The following is a 16,695-nucleotide window of genomic DNA, read 5'->3' on the forward strand; positions in this document are numbered from 1 at the left end:
AAATTATTTTTCGTGTATTTTTTACAATACAATTAACTGGGTAAAATATAAACCGACTTTGTTGTTTTCAACAATTTTTTTGTTTTTTTTTATTAATTTTCTTAATCTCTGTAAATTAGGTTTTTAATTTTATAAAAATTTTCCTAATGATAAATTTACGTTTAGAACGTCGAAAGAACGGGTATCGAGAAGATTAAAACTTTAAGACCTTGAACTATTGAAATTAGTAATAAATGTACAAACGAATTTGAGAGAAAATTTGATTCTCCTTCGAAATTATTTTAATTTTTGTTTTATGATTATTTAGAATAACGTTAAAGAACTTCTGTTGACTTTTTTCTTCTTTAAATTAGTTTTTAAGTTTTAATGATATTTAATTTAATTGTAATCGTAAAGAGTTAGGAAAAAGTCATTAATTGATATACAGTAATTACAATTAACATTAACACTGAAAATTACACGTATTTATGGTTCTATTATTTATTTTGGTTGATAATGTTATTGTCTGAAAAATTATTTTTGATCAGAGAATTTTAAAGATAATACTGACGAAAGTTCCAGTTGTTGACAGAACAAGAAAACTGTGCAATTACGAAAAGATATAAGAGTAAAACTTTTGTTTATAACTGACTAACCCATGGGTTTATACGATTTAAAAATAATAATAATTTTATTTCTACAGGTATATTGTCTTACTATTTTAATATTTTTACTGCATTTATTTATTTACTTTTTATTAATATTAATTTTATAACTTTTTTCTGTTTTACTTATTTTATTCAAAGGTTTTAATAAATAGTTATCCTGCTGTCGCTATGATATTTTTTAGATAATTATATTTTTGAGAAAACTTTTGTAAGCGTATGTTAAATGGTTGGACTATGAACCCAAAGTTGAGTTTTAATTAAACACTTGGCTTTATTCCCATCTTTATTTAGTAGATGTTAAATATAATTTAATACATTCTTACATAATTTTTTGCCGACGTATTTAATAAAGTAGGACTGAAGAGCGGCGTTAAGCCCGAAATGCATATTATTTTAAATTATAGAAATTATAGCTTTAAATTGAACTTTAAACTTCCTATACTCAATATGATAGCATTAATAAATATTTTTGTTAAAGTTAATAATAATCAAGTCTGCGATCTTTAATATTTATCTTCGACACACGAATAAACTCGATAGAAAATTATATATCACAGATCAGTTACTAAACATGGAAACGGATCAAAGTCTGTTCCGATACATCAGAAAGACTAAACCATGTTCGAAGCCATAGAACAAAGTTGCATTTTGGCTTATTTTGGTATATTCTGTACAATTCTCTTTATCTCGACGTTAATATGGAAGTTTGTCAACGTGCTAAGGATACATCTCTTCTCTCTATGCACTTCGGATTTGAAGGAATTCGGACCGTGGGCCGTCGTCACGGGAGGAAGTTCGGGAATAGGAAGAGGCTACGCTAACGAACTGGCAGAACGAGGTTTAAACATTGTAATCGTAAGCAACGAATTGCAGGCTCAGAATTGCATGGGAATTGCCGCCGAAGAAATTACAACACAATACGGAGTAGAATGTCGCTATATTCACGCCGATCTCAGCCACGATAATGCCTACGAACACGTCATCAACAGTCTGAAGAATACGGATGTTGGCATTTTAATCAACTGTGCCGGTGTTGTGGGTGACTTTCCGTGTCTTATTACTAGACGAGAGCGACAGAAATGTGAATTTAATGTTACAATTGCACATCAAAGCGGTGGTTCACATGACTCGATTGTTTTTACCTTCGATGTTATCTAGAAGAAGAGCCGCCATCGTTACTGTTTCGTCAATGGCCTCCGTAATACCTTTGCCATTTTTTAGCGTGTATTCGGCGTGTAAAGCGTTTTCCGATCGTTTCACTCGAGCATTGTCTTACGAATATAAATGGAAAAATGTGAGTTTTCAATCTGTTACTCCTTTTGCCATTCGGACTAGAATGATTGAAGAACGTACTAAAAATTTTAAATATTTCGATTTGATTAAAATGATGTCGATCGACAGAGATAAATTCGTCAGAAGTGCCGTAAGAACAATCAATCTTACGGATCATACATGCGGTAATTGGCTTTGTGACATTGTTTTGTATGCTGTCTTTAAAATTGTCAATATTTTCATGGATGTTGTTGTGTTTAAAGTTACATCTTCGTTTAAAAAGTCATCATAAAATATTAATGTAATAATTAAACAAATTATTCCTAATCAATTTTTATAGAATATTTTATCATTTAAATTTTAATTGTGGTCGAAGCTTTGATAGTTTATAGTGTATAAAGTCAGAATTAATGATAATATTGAATAGATTTTCTTAATTGTTATTTAAAAAACATACAAATTATCCTCGATTGTTATAATATAATCGAGAAAAGTTGATGATAATAATAGTAATATAAGCGCAGAGCCAAAACGTTATGTTTATTTTTAAGTTATGGCACGTAACACTTGGCGACCTGCCTACGGGGGTGCCTTCCCGAAGGTCATTTTAGGGAAACTGGCTCTATCTAGGCTTTACAGACGTGGAGAAACCCGGAAAACTCAACGTGGCCACCCGTCCGAGTGAGGCGCAATCCACGACCGAATCACAGATTCAGCAAACGAAGAACGCTTGGTCACTGCTGGGCCCGCAAAACCGTTGTGAGTTAAAAGTTGAAATTTGGTACACAGAGAGGGTACATCACGAAAATGTAAACTAAGAAGGGTTTCTCGAAGTTCTCGATGCGGGAAAGAGAGGATTACCCTGAAAAACTTGGCTTCCACTGTACTATTTTTAGTGGCAGTTTTTCGCGTTTTTGCGGAAAATACAACATATTTCTAGACCTCATCTAAAGACTTTCTAATTAGTCTCGGAAGATGGGAACTAATTCTCGCATCCAGAGAAATCGGATAAGATCGGCTATATAAGTATAAAGCTTATGTTACGTTAGAGTTTATCACATCGAGCGCCTATTCTAACACATTTTAACATTGTTTTTTCTTCTACCGTAAACAATTTAAAAGACTTTTAAAACGCGTTAGTTTGGGCACTTGATATGATAAATTCTTACGTAAGATACCCTTTGTAAATATAAATGAAATACAATAATATAATGGAAGGGTTATAAATACAAAATAATTCGATAATCTTAATATTTGCTGTTGCTATTTCTTGCCCGAGTAACGCCTGTCTCATGTGTTAGTTGTCAATAGAATTGTTACATGAATTGCGGTAAATGAAATAAATCAATTAAACTAATTTTTTTTAAAGTCTTTTACTTTATTGAATAAGAATAATGAAATTTAAACAATTTTTAGATTTTTTGTTATAAGTTATTATTACAGTTTAAGCCTATAAATTTCTATGTAGAAAACGAGAAATGTATTGATTACAACACTTATAAACTCAACCGAGACGTTGAAGATATAATAAACAGTTTGTCCACAATTTCTGATGTTCAATATCATTGAGATTTCCAGGTTTTAAAAAATAAAAACTTTCGTTTTCCGTAAGTGACTGAAAATAATGCAGAAATTAAAAACAGTTTTCAATTTATTTAGTGTTACCAAATAAACTGAAAGTTGTAAGGCTGTTCAATTTTTTTTATTGAACCGCAATCTGAGCGATGTAGAAAAGTTTAGTGTCTGCCTGTGCACCTACTTGTGTGTAGAAAGTTTAAAAAAATTAAAATAATTGTAATGGATGGTGCGGTGATGGATGTCGCCACCCCGCGGATATTGTGTTTTTTTTGTTATTTTTTCACATTTATGTTTTGTAAATTTATTACTGTTTGAATGCTCAATAATTTAATTTTATCTAGTTTTATACATTTTCTGCAACTGTAACCACTGGTAAATTATTAATAAATGTGTCTCATAACTCTCGTGAGAAAAGGCGAGACGAGAACTAGTATGGTGACTGTTAGTTAAAGCAAATTTAGTCGTGTCCTTTTTAGCAGAAACGAGAAGCATAAACACAAAGATCATTTATTACATAACATGTAATTTAAATAATATTAAATTGATTAAATTCTTTTTCGGTTTATTAATATTTTATAAAATTTGTAAAATTTATTTTAAAAATTTATACTTTTATAACGGATTAATTGAACGTTTAACTTATTGAGAAAACTTATTAATTAATTTAATAACTTGCAAATATTTGTAATGATTGTCTTAATAGTTTTAATAATTCCTCAATTCTACAAAGACTTATTTAACTAATGAAAAAGATTTGTTTGCGATTTGATTGTTAAAAAATTCAAAATGATAATTCGATAGAAGAAAACGTTTAACTAAAAATCACTAAACAATAAATTATAAGAAAAATATTTACTAATGAAATTTTAAAGTTATTTTGCACATTTACGATTTTACATTATACACGCAAGTTTTAAACGGGTACCCGCGGTTACCGATAACCAAAGAACACTACTCTAGCCTCGAAAATTAAATAACTTGAAATTTTCAAAGTGTAACGGCCAGAGGAAATGACGATATTTAAATTGTTAAACATTAATTAAAGATGCGGGTTAACACGTGGCAATTTGGCGTCGAAAATACCACGATGTTCATAAAGGCAGAAAAAGTGAGAAATAGCGATAGATCACTAAAATAGTTGAGAAAAAGTAATTAATTTAAAATCTAATTCGTCAAAGTCTGTTTTCATTCGAAAAAAACGTTATTTGTTTATATGAACATCGAAGTTTGGTTTGGTTTCGGCAACGCGACACGTGGGCCATCTTTCGAGGGGGATGCCTCTGGAGATGATATCCAATAAAAAGTTATTAATGCGAAGAAAACCCAGAAAACTACGTGGTGAGTCCGTTGGCTAGGCGGGAACCCACGGCTAACTACGGGCATTCTGTGATTTTATTCACTTTGTCATTGGGCTTACGAAATCTATCTTTAACGGTAAAAATAATAGCATGTTAAACTTGTTAACGTAAATTTCAACAATTATAATCAACAAAATTTCGATACTTAGGCGACACTCGAATGACGTAAAATCATAGTGAAATCTGTTCAAGTTACAGTTAACAATTTAATAAAAAGTACAAAAACATTCCAGATGGATACTAGTCCAATCTTCACTGCTCGCCTGTCCAATCACCAGAAACAACTATTTGGGATTGTCACCTGTGGACATTTTAAACTGTTTTGCATATTTGTGCGGAGGCATAGCCTCTAAAGAAAGGTTGTCTCTGCAATGGAAATAGTTGTTCCTGGTGATTGGACATGGCAAGCAGTGAAGATTGGACTAGTATCCATCTGTAATGTCTTTTTACTTTTTATTAAATTGTAATTCTGCCAGCCCTTTTTACAAAGAAATACAGTTAACAAGTTTAACGTATTGGAAACGATACTGTCAATACATTTCACTTACGAGCTTCTCATTTATACTTCGGTTCTAATTCGCACTTCCCTTCTCAGTTTTCAAAAGGTCAAGAATGATGAGCATTAAAATTGGATAAATACGGTAACAACATCTTTTCAAAAAAGACTTGTTGACATTTTGCGAAAATAGTGATAATCGATAAAGTGACAGTTGAAATAGTGAACCGGTTCTAAACTGTGCAATCAGTGTACATTGCAAACATTTTTGTGTAGACTGATTATACATACCGCTTACTCGGACATTTTGAAACCAGTCGCAATCGGACGTCTGATAGAAACTAACTGCTATCCAGGGTTGCAAACCCTATGGGAGAAAATTATTTGCCTTTTGAAATTATCGTACACCCATCTCGATTTGTTACACTTACACAATCTCTTTATAGAATTTTGAAGTTTAGACTATTCACAAAGAATAAAATATTTTTGAGTCTATCTTTAAATCTCTTTAAATCCGATTACAGAAATAACAGCAATAATGGTTTAGAAGAATAAACTTTTTAAAACAAGGTAAACGTAGGTAAAAATTCACAGTTAAAAACAATCCAGTGTCAGTCTTTTATTGGAGGATCTGACACCTTTCTATTAAAACCACAAAGAATTCTTCTCACACATACTGTCCTTATTCCATTTCTAACTGCTTCCCGCCCTCTGGTGGTAGGTATATTTAGTTTATTATATATGGTTATATATGGTTTAGTATACATAGTTTATTCTTCTAAACCATTATTGCTGTTACTTCTGTGGTCGGATTAAAGAATTTAAAGATAAACTCAAAAATATTTAATTTAATTTAATTTATTAATATATCTGAGTCAACAAAAAAATTGTAACTCTTTATAGAAATATAAACTAGATTTCCCTATGTCAGAATCTCTTAAACGTTTTATCCGCGACCCTTTCATACAAAAAAACAATATTTAGACTTTATTCTACAATAAAATTTTTCGAACTTTTAGCGTGTTTTTTACCATGTACCTTATAATATATAGTGCAAAACAGACTTCTGAATTGGCGTAATCTAAAATTTACGTTTTTTGAATATAATTTCAACATCTCAAGCATTAAATAAATGTGTAACACATTCCTGTCTTTATATAGTTGTTTCATATGAATAAACCTTAGATTTTCCAAATTTTTGTGACCGTTTAAAATTTCTAGTCTACACCTCGAGTGACACGACTCTCTTCTTTAAGAAATTCTATGTAAAAATACTTTCAGTTCTAGACGACTCACTAGACGGAAACTACTCTGTAATAAAATGTGCTAATGGAGTACCTTTATTTTGTACAAAAAGAAGCATAATGGCATTTCGACAGAACATTTACTCGTACAAATTTCGTTCGCACACTAATTTAAGTATTTTATTCGTCGGTCTAAATGTATAGCAGTCAACAGTCTGAAAAAGTACGTAAAGGGCACTCCTTATAATGCAGAATATACAGTAGTATTTCAGCAAAAATTTCCGAAAATTTAGTAGCCTTTTAGCGAAGAAAAAAAAAAGCACAAAATATAAAAGAGAAGGCGATGCGTACAAAAATGGTGATTGCGATTTGGATTTTTTAAATATTTAAGGGTTATTTTTGGAGTAAAGCGTATTTCTGAAATTCTCGTACAAAATTTCTTTACCGTACGAACATTATCGTACATCGTACAGCACCTGAAGTAATCCTACAAATATGATAATTATCGTACAGATCAACAAGTTAGAATATACTATATAGAGAAGTTGAAGTAACGCCATGTTGGAAGAAAATTGAATACACGTCCGCCATTTTTCTTTTAGTCAAGGAGCGTTACATTTGTGTGGTATGAAGTGCGAAGAACTAGAATATTTAACTCGTCGATGGTACCCGTCGTTGCCACCAAGAGAGCTGTAACCGTGGTCACGGCAGTCACTCTATGTAGTATATTCTAGCTCATTGGTTCAGATGGTAACTCTGCTGTTATCTGAGGTTTCCAATTGCTATTCAATGAACCTGCAGGACGGTGCTTATAAATAAGCTATTTACGATTAGAAAAAAGCTACTCTTTCTTCATAAAAGAATTTAAAGTCACATAATTCAAAGTTTTGTTGTTTTTTGTATTATAGAAGTAAAAATAAGTAATTATTATACTTAAATTTGTAATCAGCATGCATGACAATCTTGAATCATTGTGCTTGTCACGTGACACAACGGAGCGTCCATTCAAATCAATTCTGTCATTACCTTTTCCATTATATGTTCTACAATAATAATAACTTTTTTTTCGTTTTCCAGGTTTAATACGAAATTACCTGACATTTCTCGGTTTTCCAGGTTTGTTGGACACTGATAAACATAGTTAAATCGAGAAATAGTAGCTTATATTAATTTATATATCTCTTATAATAGAAATTATGATGCTTTATTGATTAAATTATAACAACATAAACATGTAAAATTATGTATTGCACATGTAGGAGGACATTATCTTGTCGTAATGTTTTAAAACGCAAAACTTGAGCGATCTTCCTAGGGGAAATGCATTCTTGGAGGTCTTTTAAGAGCAATTGGCCCCTATGTAGGTGTTAGAAACATGCAGAAAACCAGGAAAATTGCACGTGGCCAGCCCGTTATAGCGAGGCGCGAACCCACGACCGAATTACCAGTGTGCATAAGATTGTTTGAGAATAAATCTCGTAGAAACACACAAGGCTTTATGGTTTTAAAAGTGGCAACTCTTCGTTATAAAAGGGGAAGTATGGTAAAATTCTATTAAAATAATAAAAATTAATAGTTAATATATAAAAGCTTGTGTATTCTGTAAATTATAAAAGGAGACAGTGTAATAAAATACAATTAAACTGTAAAATATAAAAACTGGGAAAAAAACATTGTATATCCTAAAAGAAATAAAACAAAATGATTAAAATTAGGTGAGATCTTAACACCTATTTTTAACAGTGGCGTGCCGTCATTGGAAGCGATGGAAGCGCCGCTTCCACCTTCCAATGGCCTTCCCTTGTATTTTATAAAATATAAATTTTCATATTTTAACGTACTTTGAATTAATAAATATTAATATTTTATTATAACTGCATTATGTATCTTTTACAAATTTCTATACTACATGTGAAAAAAAAACGATAAGATTGCTATTGTATATTCGAATAATTCAGTGGCGGAAGGAATGTCGAAACCGGGTCAGTTTCTAATCAGCCAGATTATATAGGCATTAGCACATGCGGTTTACAGTGCACCAACCTCACCCGGTTTAGCTGGTAGAAGCAACACACGCGTAAAGAGTCCGACTTTATATCCCGGAGCGGTTGTGGGCTGTGGGCTGTGGGCTGTTAGCCGCCTGCTAGATATTCGGCCACCTTCGCCTGATTATGTGAATCACGAGCAGACTGGATCAACGGCGGGCAACCCCCGGCTCGCGGGCCAGCTACGGCTCGCGAAAAATTTCTATCCGGCCCGCGAGATCTTTAATAGATTATTAAATTGGAAAAATAACTAATTAATAGTTATTTTTCCAATTCTTTGTAATTTTCGAAAACGATAAGAGAAATAAATGTAGTAATTAACTTTTTATTTATTTATTTCATATTTGCAGACTAAAAAAATTACAAGTCGCAAGAAGGCGTCAATTAACTACTACGGCCCGCGGGAATAACGTAAAATTTATTCTGGCCCATATTATAAAAAAGGTTGCCCACCCTAGACTAGATGTATAACTTAACCCAACCGATAGGAATTTACTGGCATGTTTTTATGATAGTTCTGTATAGTTGACAGGAGTTTTAAAAAAATCCATTAAAATATTTGATATATTTATTCTGCGTTTATTCTGCTCTCCCATCTTATATTACTTACGGATTTCAATGTTAAACCGGTGATATTACGATTTAGTATGTCCCATCTGTAAGGGGATGCAAAAAAACGTGTACAATTCTAGTAGTGTTAAAAAATTAACTGTTACTTTGGCAGCATCATTTACAACCAAATTTAATAAATGAGACGTACGAGGTACAAAAAAGCTCTAGAATTTATTTTCCTTAAATTTACGATGTATGTATGTATCGGTTGTCATAAAAATTTCTTTCCACTTCTTTCCCAAGACTACAGATATTCGAGTACAAAGTAACCGGTTTCAACTTATTTCTACTTAAGTAGTAGTTAAATAATTAAATGATTAGGGAATTAGAAACATAAATAAAACCCCGATGAAAGAGCCAAAATTTTACTTAAACAGAAGCTTAACCGAATTAATCTCTTGCCGAGTGCAGTGGGGTCTGATCTTTTCATAATATTAGATGTAATAAAGACAGAAATTTTTCCAGTTCAATGAGAGTGACCGAAAAGTTGTAAATTTTGGAAATTTCCGTGAACACTCGGTCCTAAAACGAATTAGTTAGAAAACGAACGACGGACAATCTGTTAAGTTTAACATATTTAGATTTTTACATCTATGGTGAGAAACGTTTAAAATCTACAACAACCCTGTCGCATCTTTTGATATATACTAGGATGCAACAAAAGAGACATTTGACATTGAAAGGTATCGGCACCCTCGGGATTCGGCACGCACACACCTACCTGAACCGTCTCTGATTCCATTCATTAGCCACTCGTAGGGAGCTATTTCACCAAGTAAATTGTTTTAAGATTTAAAAAGTAAAGAATATTTTGTTATTTTTTGTATGTTTCTTCACAAAGTTATATTTAATTATAAGTTTCTTTAAAAGTATATTCGTACAATTGAAGAATTTTTTGTACTAGGCATGTATATTCATAACGCATTTTGTTTTACCAAGTAAGTTTTTCTGATAATTTTAATTTTAGCCCTTATATCGTGGCTAGTGATTCAAAAATTTATTTTAAAAAGGTTTTGGTTCAAGACCATATAATGAAAAAGAAAACATTATTAAACGAGAACGACCGATGCCTAAATTAAATATAAATACGTCGACAAAAAAATTTCGACATTTTGACGATAAAATTTATGACGAGTGACGATTCTTTCGTAAAATTGAAGCAATTTGGAAATCAAAGCGGAATAGAATTTAACATTGGTAGACAATATAAAATAAATATTGAAAATTATAACGAGATGATTACGATTAATAGCTATATCTAAATTAATAGATGTTATAGCTTCATGGGGCCCAGAAATATTTGAATTAAAACGGTCCCATTTAAAATGCTGACTTCAGACAGTTTTTTTCGAGAAAAATTTGTTGGCTAAATATTTTCTTATGAAAAATTGGTTTGAGGGTCCTTGTTGCTGGGGCTTCAGGCACGTGCCCTTTTTGACTATAGGATAACGCGCCACTGCCTAATTTCCTCCTGTTCCGAAGTTCACTATAGTGCCATTTGAAGGTCATCTCAAAACTCTTTAGTCACACTTATTTTACATTTCAATTATCTTGAAAACTATATCTCACAGATGGAAGCAACTTTCGCGATCGTATACTTTTGCCTGTTTTCTACACATTCTAAGTGTTAGTTGGCATGTATTTTATAGTAAGCCGCCAGTTTCGAGTTTTTAAGAAACATCTGTGAACTTTTTGTGCTTTACTGTCCAGGAAAGCCTATCTTCTATCAATGTTACTTCACTTATTTTGATATTTTTCTTGATATTATAAATGTTTGTAGTTTTAAACATTGTTACCTTATACTTTACGTAATTATAGATACTTTTATTGATTATTTTTTAATTTTACAATAAAAGTTTCTTAGTTATTAATACTGTAGTTGAAGTTTTTTGGTATGTATTGTTTGTTTCGGTACAAAATAATTCTTATGTAATGGGAATAGATAATTTATAAAATTTAAAAACAAATCTGATAGACTATTATCTATGTCATCGTTAAAATCGCGTATATAATACAGCACTGAGAAAAATCGAAATAATTTAATTTAGAAGAATCATTGAAAACTCGAGAAGTGATTTATAAAAATCGTTGGTATCGCAATTCTAAAAATAATTAAAAAATTAAAAAATAAATAAATATTTATAATAATAATACAGCACTTCGGATTGTATGAAGTTCTGGTCCATCATTTGAAATACGAAATTAGCACTGCCATCTAGTGTTAAAAATAATCATTTTCTATTGATATTATATTTTAAATGAATTTTTTAAATTTATTTTTAAATAATTTATTATTTGATGATTAATATTTATTTAAATTCTTAAGCTAAAAGAAAATTAATTTAAAATAATAATAATAATATACAGTGTATTGTTTTTCTGGAGAGATAATGCTACGATGAAATTTTTACCAACATTATTTTTTGTGAAAATTAAAAATTTGAAACTTTCCATATGTGGCGTCCATAAATTACGTAAGGGCGATTTCGGCCATTCTAGACCCCCACCCACCCACCCACCTTTGTGTAAGAAACCGTAACATTTTCTTTGGTTTCCCTCCTATTCCCTATCTTACGTAATATTTAAACATAATTTTATAGAAAGATTTTAACAAAATAATTTTTTAATGAAACCCGAAAATATATAAGGGTACAAAATATATAAGTATTAATCAGTTAATTAATATGTACTTTCTTTATGTTTACTTTGTATCGTGTATTTTGGTTTATGTATTCTTAGTGTTATACACCCATAGGAGTGGTGCACTTATTCTAAGATAAAAAAAGAGAGAAAAACCACTACACGGCCTTTCTCTCATGATAAAAAAAAAATGTCTAGTGCGTGATTCTGCTAGCGTTATTATTATATAACACGTCACACGAGATGGCGTTAGTACAACGAGAGTTCTTAATAGAAACCGCCACATTGAAGCCAAATTCAAAACTCCACCACTCAACGAGATCAAAAAATAAAAATAACGATATTACGTAAGACGAGATCTATTACTCCCGTACCCCTGAGTAAGTAATCGTAAGAAATCCTGACCTCCACCCACCCCAAAATACCTTACGTACTTTATGGGCGGCCCCTATAAAGTAATATATGTTATATTAATTAACATTAGAACACTAAAAGTAACAAAATGTAATCAGTTATTATGATTTTTGAAAATTAATGAGCAATTAATATTACATTTGACAATTATAATTATGTACTGTACAGTACAACAGATTTTGTTATAGGTAAAACTATATGTAAACCACATTGAAACACTTGAAATTCGTTGAAGTGTGTCTGTAGTTCTGCTTTCTGTTTGGGAAGTCTATTTTAAGGCTCTGTTTGAATCCTCTGCTATCTTTTATATGTTAATCTTCAAAGTTACAATGCATAGAACTTGATAAGCATAAATAAGTTACTTCTATTTGGTCCTCGACCATGTGAGGGTTTAAACCGATTTGAAATGATTACGCAAAAGATTATTCACTTTTTGCCTAGAGCGGTAAGAATAAAGAAAGTATCTCTTGTATTCCTTAAATCAATAAATTCTCAAATGAGACATAAAACCAAACCGAAACTAGTTTTTGCTATTTTTTTAAATTGTTAAGTCTTACGGTTTATTACAGATGTGTAGCTGTAAACGGGATTCAACATTTATTGGTTTATTCTCCTTTCGTTGTCCTAGAATAACGAGTACTTTTTAAAAGAAAATTCTTTATTCGGACTTAACAAGTAATGAGCGGTTACTACACTCACTTCACCACATTGTTATTGGAAACAAATCGATCTCTCAAACTCGTGTGTAGATGTCATTACTATTTTTTATTCTGTTTTTTTTTTAATACATAAAATTGAAGAATTGAGTAGATGAAGGTAATATGTCAGAATATCAAAGTTTTTTTGAGTGTTATGATATTTTTATTATTGTGAAGCTCCGGAAATGTCCCGAAGCCCCACTAAATACTTTAATATTTTATATATTTTTTCCTACAAAAAAATTAAAAAAAAATAATGATGAAGGGAAAAAACTATTTTTTCCAGAAATATGACAAAAGAATAACGTAAGTCCCGAGATCAACTATCTCCGAATTAAATGTCGATTTTAACCCATCCCGCGATCTAAGTTGAGATCTCGTTACACGTAGTAACGAGTGACTGACCGCAAAAACGAGGAAAAGCGACCAATCGGAATGGGCAATCAGAAACAGAAAATAATAATTCCGAATTTCAAGGATGCGGAAGCTTGTCTATTAGTTTTTCTTAGTGCCAGATCTTTATTTGTTCTGTCACCATCGACTCTCTCCCCGGATCGATATCACTTTCTCTTTGGAAGTTGACAACGTCGCCGCTGGGAGATCGAGATGACTAAAGGTCCTTTCTCTTTCCGAAATATTCTCTTCTCTCGAGACTCTCTTCTAAATCCATCCGCTTATCGCTTGCGTGAACACCCATATCACTGAGTTTCTATAAACCCGTTTGTATCAACAAATCGGAATGAATATTTTTGTAACTGTCGAGTCTGTCTCATTATTCGTCACACCCACATATGAATCTCCACTTCTTTTCTGTCTTGACTTTGAATCACAATTCGGCAACTTCACATTATATAATTATTTTAGGATAAATATCCTAAAATAATTATATAATGTGTAAATATCCACAAAATAGTGTGCCGCAAAGACTATTACAGACTCTCGTAATTTCTACGTTGGTATGTGAAAAACGGATTTATTTATCTCTCATCACCAGACCTACGTCCATGCAAAACAATAGAATTTGAAATGATTGTAACATAACAACATACTCTCATCTCGTCTATTCTTATTGTCTACTTTAGTTTACTGCCACATTCAATTTAACGAGAGTGCAGTGGCGAACAATTGGCCGCGCTAAATCGAAATTTGAATATATTTTACATACTGAAAAATTATTAATATTTTTTAAAATGCTTTGTAAACGTAAATAAAAATTAATAAAACATAATAAAAATTACAATTAAAATTTCAATATAACTGCAGCGTACACGTCTTAATATACTTTTAGACATATTCACGCACTGTATTTCTGTAATGTTGTATACAAGTAAAAAATTTGTTGTTATATTTTAAATTGTCGTGTACTAAAATTGTCTATATTAATAAATAAATACAACTTTGTTACTTTTATTTAACATCAAATACTAAGAATACAGGATTTAGAAAAATAAAAAATAAAGCACAGCTTTAGCTGTTAGTTTTTATACTAAACACTTGTATTTGAGTACAAATTTAAAAAGAGAAATATCGAAAAATAAAATTAAAAGTTTAAAATTTAAAACTATATATTAAAAACTAATAATTGTATAAGTATAATTAGTAAATAAGCAGTCAACAGATCACTTAAAAATAAATTGTACAGTAAAATAAAGAAAATTTGCACATACTTGCTTACATTTGTGGGCTTTTTCAAATTGTTTCCACTCTACAAGCTCTTTTTTCATGCCCATCATGGTGGATTCGTCCAGCAAGCAATGGGCTAACAGGATGGTGAGAGAGGAGGTCCGACGTATCTAGTACAAACTATTACTCGGAAAATTTCTGGCTTTTTCCAGGTCTGTGGAGTCGGAGTCGTGGAGTTTTGGTGTTTTAGTTGGAGTCGTCAGAAATCCTTCCGACTCCGACTCCTTTTTACTTTCCCCTCTTCTTATGTATATAAAACGGAAAAGTATTGGAATCGTGTCAAATTTGACCTCGGAGTATTTTCGCAAATTTACACGTTTGGACCCCAAAAAATGTCAAATAAAAGAGAAAAATTCGGCGTCGAATTCGTTTAATTTCTTTATTATCCGTTCTGAAATATTAAACAATACCAAACCAAATCGGGTAAAAGCTGAAATTAATTAACATATAAAAATTAAATCAATATTTTGGGATGATATTACGACAATATCTTAGATAATGTTAGAGGTACAGTATGATAACGTAACTGCGTGTTGCAGGCCAATCGGTCGAACGGTCTAGAAGTGAATGAACAAACAAACATCCTTATTTATATATATTGAACAAATATATCCGATATTTAAATATTTTTTTAACGAAATAAAAAGTGAACACAAACCTTCTCTACGATGAATCAGGACTCAAAAAAAAATTCAGTTTATGGATATTTCACAATAAGTGAGGACAAATTATTTTTCGTATGTCATGTGAAAGATGATGATAGTGAAATTTGTGTCTAGAAGCTTTCTGCTTACTCGGGAAAAGGAACTAATGCGCCAAGTAGAGTACCAAACATGAAACGACATGTACAACGCCATGATCCTAATTTCCTAAAGATCATCACCGACAAAGAACAGCAGAAGTAAGAGAAGTGATAGCTGTAAATTACCAGAAGAAAGAAAAGTGACGACCATAAGTAATTATTTTACAAGTAATAAAGTTACTGTGTCTATGACCGCTAAAAAATTTAATAATAATAGCTGCATTAGTGAAATGGTTTATAAAAATTCTGTGCCTCTCACTTTTTTTCCCGTTCAGATTTTATTAGACTGAACGGAGAAATGGCCGATAAACTTGGAGTATCATTATAAAGAAGCAGTGTTCGGATTCTAGTACTGGAGGATGCTAACAAAGAGAAAACTATACTGAAGAATCTCTTACACGAAAAACTTATTTTTCTGAAAATAGATGCCTGTACACGCCACCGAATAAATTACTTAGCTATTAATGTTCGATTTATAGATAATCAAAAGGATGCCGTCATACGCACGTTGGCAATAAAAGACACTAAATCCCAACACACGAGCAAGAGTATTAAAAAACTAGTTCTGGATATTTTGGAGGAATTCAATATTGAAATAGAACAAATTGTAGCAATTGTGACACAATATAATATGGCAAGTACTGTCGAAAGAATAAATTCTATGGAGGCAGTAGATGATATTAATAAATCGGATGATGGCTGTATTAATAATTCTTTAGACGACTTTGACGATGCTGCTTTTGGGCTTTTTAAAATATCTATCATATGCGGTGTGCAGCTTATACATTGCAATTGGCAATTCGTGATGCCTTCAAAGAAGAACTTGCAAAAAGTATTATTGAAAATGTACGAAACCTTGTATTAGCCGCTAGAACGCCAAAAATAAATGAAATAATTAAGCGGAGAGCGGAAAAGGGGCAATTTTAGATCGAACAACTAGATGGAAGTAGTACGTACTTGATGATTGAACGATTTGTTGAACTGAAATCTGTTCTCATAGATATGGCCAATCCGAACGTGACAATAACCGAAGCTGAATGCAAGGAAGTAGAAGAACTTAAAAATTTGCTTTTTCATTCATATTTCGTGACAAAAAAGTTTCAAGCAGTAGACATGACTTCTGGATTGTTTTATAAGAAGCGGAAGAGTCTTATTTTCCGCTACTTTAAAAGTGACAGTAACATAGCCAATCGAATCAAAAACGCA

General features: G+C 31.6%; 1 protein-coding gene across 1 annotated transcript; it reads left to right on the forward strand.

The window, feature by feature from the left end:
* The first annotated feature begins 1,265 nt into the window (after positions 1-1,265).
* Positions 1,266-16,354, forward strand: LOC136970700 (17-beta-hydroxysteroid dehydrogenase type 3-like). The gene is made up of 3 exons (XM_067265167.1): positions 1,266-1,656; positions 1,712-2,104; positions 15,969-16,354. The coding sequence occupies exons 1-3, from the start codon at positions 1,266-1,268 to the stop codon at positions 16,352-16,354; spliced, it is 1,170 nt and encodes a 389-aa protein (XP_067121268.1).
* The last annotated feature ends 341 nt before the right edge of the window (positions 16,355-16,695 follow it).

The sequence above is a fragment of the Centruroides vittatus genome, unplaced genomic scaffold, assembly GCF_030686945.1.
Source record: "Centruroides vittatus isolate TY-2023 unplaced genomic scaffold, ASM3068694v2 contig_2104, whole genome shotgun sequence".
Lineage (NCBI taxonomy): Eukaryota > Metazoa > Arthropoda > Arachnida > Scorpiones > Buthidae > Centruroides > Centruroides vittatus.

Coding starts and splice junctions, on each gene's coding strand:
- LOC136970700 (XM_067265167.1), top strand. CDS start 1,266: ATGTTCGAAGCCATAGAACAAAGTTGCATTTTGGCTTATTTTGGTATA. Junction 1,657..1,711: donor TCTGAAGAATACGGATGTTG/GCATTTTAATCA, acceptor TCTTATTACTAG/ACGAGAGCGACAGAAATGTG. Junction 2,105..15,968: donor TCTTACGGATCATACATGCG/GTAATTGGCTTT, acceptor TTCGATTTATAG/ATAATCAAAAGGATGCCGTC.